The sequence below is a fragment of the Monodelphis domestica genome, chromosome 2 (genome assembly GCF_027887165.1).
Source record: "Monodelphis domestica isolate mMonDom1 chromosome 2, mMonDom1.pri, whole genome shotgun sequence".
Lineage (NCBI taxonomy): Eukaryota > Metazoa > Chordata > Mammalia > Didelphimorphia > Didelphidae > Monodelphis > Monodelphis domestica.
The window spans coordinates 336,270,682-336,280,542 of record NC_077228.1 but is presented as its reverse complement, the minus strand read 5'-3'; the positions used below and the strand labels follow the sequence as shown (position 1 = coordinate 336,280,542).

The window sequence follows — 9,861 nt, the reverse complement described above, 5'->3', positions numbered from 1 at the left end:
CTTGTCACACAACTGGATGCTCCCTCGACCATACCTTTCCCCATCCTCCCCAACCCCAGTGTAGCTCATATCCATAGATTTCTAAGTTTCAGTTGCGAAGCGTCACTATTCCCTATTTAGTGTGTCTCAAGTGAGGATGTACTGTCCAGAGACTCCCCTGGTGGGGTGAGAGTGGAAAAAGGGCTGTAACAAATTTTTTTTAAGCTCTAGATATTCTAGTATATCTAGTCGGCTCCTAGACATTCCCATCTGTTAGTCTATTTATCTCTTCCTATTACTTTACGTACTACTCAAAGCACAAACACAAACGTAGATTTGGAGAACGGATTCTTTTACACCTTTGCCAGAAATGGAGGACTTAAAAAAAAAATCAGAGCACAGACTCATTTTGTTATAATGATATAGTGACCCTTCTGGTCTGGAAATGTTAAATTTTGGTATCCTCCAAAGAGCCATGTCACAGGCCACCGAAACGGAGTTCTGAAAGTGATTGTCGTAACTTTACTGCCTGCACCTGGGAAAGGAATTCTTTCACTTTTATGATCCATAGAGAGTAGAGACCGATATATGGGGAGAAGGGAGAGAGAGAGGGAGAGGGAGAAGGAGAGAAAGAGACACAGAGAGAGACAGAGAGACAGAGACAGAGAAACTGTATCGTAATTATTTTATTTATTGCATGTCTTTTTTTTTTTTTAAGAAACTACAATAAGTGCTTTTTCCTCCTTCTTCTGGTCTTTTCTAGAAAACGGACAGGAGAGAGTCCAGCTAAAGCTGCCCTGCGTGGGTGGATTGGTCTCTTTCAGAGAAACATCTTCTCTGCTCCTCCCCACCCCCTCGTCGCTCTTCTTGGGCAAACCGAGCCCATTCAAACAGTTCTGACAGCAAGGACAGCTCCGCCCATGAAAGTCGTTCATTGGCTTCTCCCCTCCCATCCACTAGTTGACAGAGAGGTATAAGCGTCACCGCAAAGGCTTCAGTGATTGGGTGTAGCTTTTCTCTCATCAAAGCCTCCAGGAATCGCCTCGCAGCTGGGACTGGAGCGCAGGTCTCCATGACATTTGGTTCAGTCGAGAAGCTGTGACTCCAGCTGTGTATCAGGCTGCTGCTGTTCTTCTTCTAGTCTTAATCCAACCCGAAGAGAGAGACTTTTACGTGGGTACATGAGTCATAAGCATCCTCCCTTGCTGCACCCTGCCAGAATCTCGGGAATTATCTCCTCGGGTGTACTCAGTGACAAGTATATATATACTTGTTGCTGGAGCTGAATCTCAATGATCTGAAAAGCGTAAGAACTAGACAAATTTAATTCAAGGTTATTAAAGGAAAAATCTAAAAATAAAAATCCACGTAGATTTTATGAATAACTGCTCATTCACATATTTATCTAAAATACTTTATTAAAGGAACCTCTTGGGAATTCTACTTGTTTAGTTGAGAACAATTAATGAAAGGATAAGCAGCAATAGATGGAAAGATAAATTCTATTTTTTTCTTACAGGCAGTTTCAGTAGTTAGATGAGATGATCGAGTTCAGTAAGTTTTATTTCCTGCTCTCTTTCTTCCTTCCTTCCTTCCTTTCTTTCTCTTTCTTTCGCTTCTTAGGGAAATGAAAGAAGTGGCGTAGGAAAAAAAAAAAAGGGTGGTGTTCTCCCTCAAAAGATGGTTCTAGTCCTCTGCGGGGAGGGCAAAAGCAGTTTTCCCACATGTAAATCAAGTAGGCGGGGTATCCAGAGCAAGGTCCGAAGGCCGTATGCAGATTGCGTGGGAGTGGCTAAAGCGCAGCGACTGAGAGCCCCGGAAGCGCGGAGAAATCCCATATAAAAAGTACAGAAGACATTTCTCAAGCAGAACTGCTAAAGCTCTAGAGACAGAAGCTTAGGCGAAGGCGGTGGTGGGATAACAGCTGTAGCAGAAGCGCCAGAGGGCAAGCAGCAGAGGAACCCCAACGGCAATTGTCCTAGCCTCTTGGGAGAGAAGAGAGCTGCGTTTTAGAAGAGTTGGAGGAAGAAGAGTTAAAACATCATTCAGAGAAACATAGAGTCATACTCTCTGCCAGACAGCCTGGGAGTTGAGAGCACAGAGAGAAAGTACGAAAGAGGTTAATTAACCAGTATTCAGGAACAGGAGCCCATCTACCACCTCAGCCCTCCAAATACCAGCGGTTCCTCAGCACTTTATCCCAGCGTTTCTCTCCTTTGCTGCTGTGTTCGCACATTTAATAGCTCTTTGGATCAGAAAGCTGCGACTGAGCCCAGGTGTGACAGAGGTGGGACGGGAACAAGGGCTCAGTCCCAGTGCATCTTCCCTGCAGCCGCGAATATTAGAACTGTGAATTTCGGGTTGGACGACTTCTGGCCCGGATGTGTAGGAGTCTAGGAGTGGGAGTGGGAAGAGAGGGCCGGATTCAGGATAGAGAGAAAAGCGAAAATTCTCCTTAGACTTGGAGTGGAAAAACATTTAGAAACTTAGATTGGGATCTTCGGGCTGTCCTGGGGCTCTGATTCCTCACAGCCAGTCATCCATTTTCTGGTTCTAACTTATCTTCTTTTCTTTTTCTTTCTTATCTTCTAGGGCAGAACCTGGCATTCACTGGGCATTTCGCAACGGAGGGAGAACGGCTCTTTACCATGGCTGATGACGAAAGTGCCAAAAGCACCCACATCTGTACTGGTAGCGGTAGCGACTGGTGCGGTTGCAGCTGCAACAGCAACAGCTTCGGCGGGAATAACTGCTGTGTTAGCTGCTGTGAGAACCCCACCATGCACTGTAACGTCCTGAGCTGGGAGCAAGTGCAGCGGCTCGACGATATCTTGAGCGAGATGATTCCCATCCACGGCCGGGGCAACTTTCCCACCCTGGAGATGCAGCCCCGTCAAATCGTAAAGGTGGTGAGGAGCCGCCTGGAGGAGAAGCGCATTGGGGTCCGGGACGTGCGACTCAATGGCTCCGCCGCCAGCCACGTCCTGCACCAGGACAGCGGCCTGGGCTATAAGGACCTGGACCTCATCTTCTGTGCGGATCTCCAGGGGGAAGAGGAGTTTCAGACTGTCAAGGACGTGGTCTTGGACTGCCTTTTGGATTTCTTACCTGAAGGAGTGAATAAAGAGAAGATCACGCCGTTGACTCTTAAGGTAAGGCCAAACCTTCCTAATGAATTGATTTGGAAAGAGAGTCGAGGATTAGAATGGAAGCAATCTGGGAATGGATCTGGAAATGGAGCAAGAAAAGTTAACTTTGATTGATGGTGCTTTAGTCTTCCATTTCCCCTCATCCTTTCTTCCCATTTCCCTTACCTGACTTCTGAAATGTAGTTATGTCATAAAGGTTTGTATTACTTTAAGTAATTCGTAGCTTCCTTACTCTTTTTCAAGTTCCCTACCCCCTCCCCCTCCAAACCACCGACCGTTTAAAGCGTGAGCAGTTTAGCCTTGGTTTAGAGAATGAATTTTGCTCGCTTGCGCATTTTTAAGTATTTGATTAAAAAAAAAAGTCTAGACTTCCTCACATACCTCTCTTTCTGCCCCCTTTTTAAAATTTTATTTTTAGCCTTGCATGCATTACCTGAGAAAGTTTTTCTTGGAACAGATTTCAGGAGCCAAAAAGTAGTGACGTTTCGAAAGTCGTTTATTTTAATGTTTTTATTTAACCATTTCAAATTCTTTGGAGTTCTATTACTGTAGTAATGTAATCCCAAGCTTAATGAGACTAGCTTGAAGTAGGACTGAGACAATCATTTGAGTGTTGTTGTATTGGAAAATATGAATCGGTTGTGGGCTCTGGATTCTGGAAGACCGAATGCTTTAAGACTTACAGAGTCAGCCTTTTTGGCAACATTTTTGCAATTGGTTAAAATTATGTGAGCAGTCAGCCTTCTCAAGATATCATACTAAGGACGCCCGTCCTGAAATCTGTTAGTACTGAGCCTTATCTGTTTGGCACATCAAACTATTACATTTTTTTTTTCCCCTGAGCTCTCTCCCAGCCTGTAAAAGCTACATTTAACTAGGGATGAGTTCGTTGTGGGGGCGGGGAACCTCTTGGAGGGCAATATTGAAACCTGTAGGTAGCCTAGGGCATTTGGGTAAATGTGGAAGAAAGGAACAGCTGCATTCTAAGTTGTGAAAGGGGGTTGATTTAAATTACTAGTCTTGTTCATTTGCTTGCTTTGTCTTTCATGTTTTAGGAAGCTTATGTGCAGAAAATGGTAAAAGTATGCAATGACTCAGACCGCTGGAGTCTCATCTCCCTGTCAAACAACAGCGGCAAAAATGTGGAATTGAAATTTGTGGATTCCCTGCGACGTCAGTTTGAATTTAGTGTAGACTCTTTTCAAATCAAGTTAGACTCTCTCCTGCTTTTTTATGAATGCTCAGAAAACCCTATGACTGAAACTTTTCACCCCACTATAATTGGGGAGAGTGTCTATGGAGATTTCCAAGAAGCCTTTGATCACCTTTGCAACAAGGTCATTGCCACCAGAAATCCAGAAGAAATCAGAGGAGGAGGGCTTCTTAAATACTGCAACCTTTTGGTTAGGGGTTTTAGGGCTGCTTCAGAGGCTGAAATTAAGTCCCTCCAGAGGTATATGTGTTCCAGATTTTTCATCGACTTCTCAGACATTGGTGAACAGCAGAGAAAGTTGGAATCCTACTTGCAGAACCACTTTGTGGGATTGGAAGACCGCAAGTATGACTATCTCATGACCCTTCACGGTGTGGTGAATGAAAGTACGGTGTGTTTGATGGGACACGAAAGAAGACAGACTTTAAATCTCATTACCATGCTGGCTATCCGTGTGCTGGCTGAGCAAAATATTATCCCCAATGTGGCCAATGTCACCTGTTACTACCAGCCAGCCCCATACGTAGCAGATGCCAACTTTAGCAATTACTATATTGCCCAGGTTCAGCCAGTGTTCACATGCCAGCAGCATACATACTCTACTTGGTTGCCCTGCAATTAAGGACCATTTCTAAAATGTCCAGTGGGGTTTTTTTTTTCTTTAGAAGTTAAAAAAAAAAAAGAGTGACCCTGTCTACAGAATGGGGTGTGTTTTGTGCAATTATGGTCTGCTCCAGTGTTCAAGCTTGACAAAGCTTGCCAGTCTTTTAATAGGTATGGGAGCATGATCTAGAAATGAACCAAAAAAAAGAAAAAAAAAGAAAAAAATTGGATTCTACCCCTGGAGCACTAGAGGCCTGTCATTAAAAGCAACTAGCTTCTCCTGAAATAACAAGGGATGGAGTGCTTGATGACAATATGGGTTTGCAATACCTGCTCCCATAGCTCTGGCTTAGACAAAGTTGGAAAGCTTTTTTATAGAATGGAATTTGAAAATGGGAGAATGTGAAGAAAAATAATCTCACCCAATTTACTACTACATATTTTGGAGTATAGTTAAAAATGTAGAGGCATAATGCAGAGGAAAAACTGATCTCAAATATATTGGAATGGCTCTCTTTGGGGCTTGCAAACAGATGCTCTCTGTGGAATGATCCCATAGAAGGCATTGCTTGCTTAACTAGAATGCTCTTAAGTGAACAGCTTGCTCCAAAAGAACAGTAGTAGATTGGTGTAGTTATCATGAAAAACAGCAGACCTAATGATGACATAATCCATTATTTCCAGCTGAGTGCATAGTTCATGTTTTAAAAATGTGAAAATGCAAACAAAAACAGCTGTAGCAAAGAAAGTATGCTCAAGGACCAAAGATTTCACAGACAAAATACCCAAATAGAGAGGGGGTAGTATATTACTGAAAAAATACATATTATATTTGTACACACCAGTATAAATCAAAGTGCCTGTTGCCTTCAGAAAATTTGAAGTAAAACGACAACACAATTTTGTGGTTTAACCATGTATTTTGTTTTATCAGGGACACAAGAAGAAAACATAACCCAACATAAGCTTGTGAATAAATGGTGGAGGAAATGCCCTATTTTTCTTGGCAAATACTTGTATAAAGTTAATGTTATTGTCAGTGTGATGTTATAGTTGCCGTGTGTATGTGTGTATATTGTGTGTGTGTTTATATATGTGTATGTGATATATGTATGTATGTATATATATACACACAATATATTGAATATGGTCTAGGACAATGTAGCAATTAGGGATTGTTTAAATAAAGTACTGTGTGTTTTCCAGTTTCCAGCAGGATATCATGAGACGTGGGCACATTGCAGTGATGAGTTTATAACATATTTAAATTTCTGAAGTAAGTAATCTGGATGACGAAGGTAAATAACACAAGAGCAAGAACAGAGACAACATGATTTAGTGAGTTATCTCTGAGCCCTAGTCTCCCACAAATGGAGGAATATTTTGATTAATGGTTCCCTCTTCATGTTGTATACCATACTGTCATTTTGACAGTTTTGGACCTACAATTTATTGACTGCATACTTCTGCAATGTATACATCAGCAAAACATGGATCAAAGATAGCATATTTAATCCCTGACTGCTAAAAGAAGATTGTCTTAGTTGGTGATTGGAACATTACTTGTTAATAGTTAAATTAATATTTTTACAGAATGCACTCTGCATTCCAGGACCACTAGAATTTAGTAAATGTGAAATGACCCTTTTAAGAGTGTTGCACAATGGCTTAAATTTATATATGAAATATATAGATATATATAATATAAAATTTATAAATTCATGCAAACATGAAACATCTCTAATCTGGGTGTCACACTGCATTTAAATGTTCCGTACTGTACTTTAAATTAAATCACTTTGCATTCAAACAATTCACTTTCATTTCCTCTTTCCCAAGAGACCAATTAGTTCTACATTTATGAAAAGATCATGTATTATGATTTCAGCTTAAATGACACTTCCTCCCCCCAACTCCTCCTTGAATTCTGCCAAATTCTGGTCTCTTCAATGAAATAATTAAAAACAAAAATATACAATACATAAAACTGTCTTAAAAAATGACCAGCAAAAAACAACAAACTCAAACCCTAGAGAAAGACTATTTACCATGGCATTTCATCCTAAGAGCTGACTAGATCAGCAGTTTTAGCATAAAGGAAAAAGGGTTCAAGAAAGAGCCCACCATCCTGTTGGCAGTATATTTTAATGGTTTTGATTTGGTTTTTTGGATTTATTAAGACATATATGATTGGGTAGGACCATTTTTATTGCCTTTTGTACTCCTTTCTTTGAAGTTGTAACAGAAACCTGGTTTGTTTACTATAGCGCCTTTATAAAGCTATTGCACTGCCATTCACTGTGTTTACTAGGGAGCCTCTTACTTGCCCCATCTTGGTTCCTATCTTTTCCTCCTCACCCTCCCCTTCCCTTTCTGCCCATGAAAATGTCTTCAAATTGATAGTGAAGAGGCAAAGTTCATTTCCTAGGACCTATTCAACCTTCCTCTTCCAGATCAAGCCCAAGAGATACTTGTCAGAAACTTGCTCACGTTAACCTTTGGGAGGATTTTCTAAAAGAAAATCCTGGGAGGCCAGGGGAAATGGGAGCAGCTGGTGATTTGGGACATCCCTTCTTACTTAGCACAACTATTTGCAGATGAGTCATTCACTATTTTAAAAGAGTTGGGGAGGGGATAGGTTTCCATCTGTGTGGCAAACCACAAAGATTCTGTTAAATTATGACATTCAGTTTGTCTGAAGGAGCCTGATCTTGATATTTTTTTTCTCATTTATTTCCTTTTCACATTTGTGTCCTTTTCCTGCTTGACAAAGTATTGGTGGCATAGTTTTAAATGATAGCGTTTTGACTTAGGATTCTTTTGCCTGTGCTTCAGGCAACCTTCAGTCTTTGCATTTTGAATGATATAATTTATTTCTATTATGTATATATTATAGTCCTCTATGCATATGTATTTGAACAAATGGTGGAATGTATGTATGTTTTTCCCCCTATATATAGAGTGCTGCAAATGATTTTGAATATCTGACTTTAGAAAGAGAATACCCCAGGTGTACCAGGACATAACAGAATTGATATTCAATTTAGAACTCCAAGGGACCTCAGAAACTATCTAGTTCAACTCTTCAGTTCACAGCTGAGGAAACTTGAGGACCAGGAAGAATGAACGACTTGCTCAGTGTTACACAGGTAGTAAACATCAGACACAGGATTTGAAGCAAGGTTCTCTGGCTTCAGAGCTCTCACTCTTTCCATTGAACCAGTTGCTGGATCATGCTTATGAATTGCTCTCCTTTACCTCTTAAGAGTTAAGACTGCTGAGGAGGCAATTTTCTGGAGGTTCTCCTCATCGGATTGGATAACCAGAAAAAAAATATATGAAAGAGACTATTTCCTGTTGAAAGTTTATTTTGTTGGTAATAAACTCAGATGCCTCGAGGATTTTATGCTGAGGATACATAGATATTTGTACATGGAAAGATTATTTTTCTCATAAAACTGAGATTTAGCACCTAAAAGCTTCAGTTAGATGAACTATTTTAATGTGGCCTTTAAATGTAATAGTTGAACAATGTTGTCATTTTCAAATAAGCATGACACATTTAGAGAACATCATACAATTTCTACCAGTCCTTTTTTGTTAGCTTATATTGTTTGTTGCTTTACAGTGCATCAAGTCTAAATGCGTAGCTTGTTAATGACTATTGTGGAATATTTTGTAAATGAAATGTATTCTGTTAAGAGCTCTCAGCAGCTCACAAATAAGCTTTTTTTTTTTTGAAGATGAAGTGTGTGAGATGAAACCAAAAGGCAAAAAAAAGTGTAATTCCATATCCAGCACCTATTCAATATACTCTTTTGATAAGGTTTCCTTTGAGTAGAGCCCTTTAAGAGTGAAGGAAGGAAATCTCTGTAACATTTTGCTGTTGTAATAATTAATGGCTTGCTAATAAAGTGACAGTGAAAGAGACAACTTCAAGATAGTTTGTTTAGGCTGCTGCAGAATCTTGCAGTACAGAGGAGATTGTGCCAATGGATTATCCTTCCAACCCCTACCCTACCATGGCCTTCTCGGGGCATCCTGTTGCAGCAAACTGATCCACGGATTGCTTGTTTGGAATATTTTGACAATAGGCTCTGTCACAGGGAGAAAGAGAGTTGATGGAAAACAGATTCAAGAACTGACATGTTTGCATCAGTGCTAGAGGGAACAGATTGTGAATTTTGTTTACAGCATCCAATATTTGGATTTTTTTTTTTTGTAAATAAAAAGAAGTTATTTTTTTCTATTGATTGGCGTCTACTGTCTTCAGTGTCTGCACTGGTTAAGAGTTATTTCCTAATGAATACCCATGCACTGTTCATTGAAAAGGACAACCACAGCATTTTTCTAAGAAGTACAGTATTCAGCAGCTTTCTGATTGGAGCACAATATATTTAAAATGCGCTGCTTGCTGCCAGCTGATCTCTGACTGGCTCAGTCAGCTCCTAAAGAACCTAGCTAGTAAGTGCCAGAAATTCTTGGCTAGGTATTGACTCAGCAGTAAGTAACCTTAAAATCAGGTCTGTTTTGACCTGGCAAAGGAGACCCATGAGATGAGGCTCAATGCTCAGTCTTCCACATATTCCACACAATGAAAAGGAATGTGGACCTGCTTTTTAATGAAGACAATTGATGTAATCCATTCTTCATTATTGTGCATTTACTAGACCTTTTTTGGTGAAGTGTGAAAGGATCTTAGATAAGAAGGGACAAAGTTATCTAGTCTATTCCCTTCCATTTATAGATAGATGAAAAAAGAGGTGATGATTGGTCCAAGAATACTATCTGTAGTCAGTGGCAGAGTTGGGATTTGAATCTAGTTTCTAGTTTCCATACATTACATCCCATGACATTTAAGGAAGTTATCTAACTTTATGATGATAATTATCACAATTCCTATTGATGCTTAGGGTT

At 40.2% G+C, this 9,861-nt stretch overlaps 1 protein-coding gene and 1 long non-coding RNA gene across 2 annotated transcripts; one reads left to right on the top strand and one right to left on the bottom strand.

Annotated features, from left to right (window-relative positions):
- Positions 1-651: 651 nt before the first annotated feature.
- LOC130457415 (uncharacterized) lies at positions 652-1,747 on the bottom strand. Its single transcript, XR_008916606.1, has 2 exons — positions 1,497-1,747; positions 652-1,276 (listed from the first exon to the last, which is right to left on the bottom strand). It is a non-coding gene; the product is annotated as an uncharacterized LOC130457415 (long non-coding RNA).
- Positions 1,748-1,845: 98 nt separating this feature from the next.
- On the top strand, positions 1,846-9,197 carry TENT5A (terminal nucleotidyltransferase 5A). Its single transcript, XM_007484254.3, has 3 exons — positions 1,846-2,266; positions 2,572-3,131; positions 4,184-9,197. Exons 2-3 carry the CDS (start codon positions 2,628-2,630, stop codon positions 4,961-4,963), a joined length of 1,284 nt encoding a protein of 427 aa, XP_007484316.1. The 5' UTR covers positions 1,846-2,266; positions 2,572-2,627; the 3' UTR covers positions 4,964-9,197.
- The last annotated feature ends 664 nt before the right edge of the window (positions 9,198-9,861 follow it).

What these genes read in the sequence shown, in the direction of transcription:
- TENT5A (XM_007484254.3), top strand. Translation starts at nt 2,628, where the DNA reads ATGGCTGATGACGAAAGTGCCAAAAGCACCCACATCTGTACTGGTAGC. An exon ending in TCACGCCGTTGACTCTTAAG is followed by an intron (nt 3,132 to 4,183) that starts GTAAGGCCAAAC and finishes TTCATGTTTTAG; the next exon opens with GAAGCTTATGTGCAGAAAAT.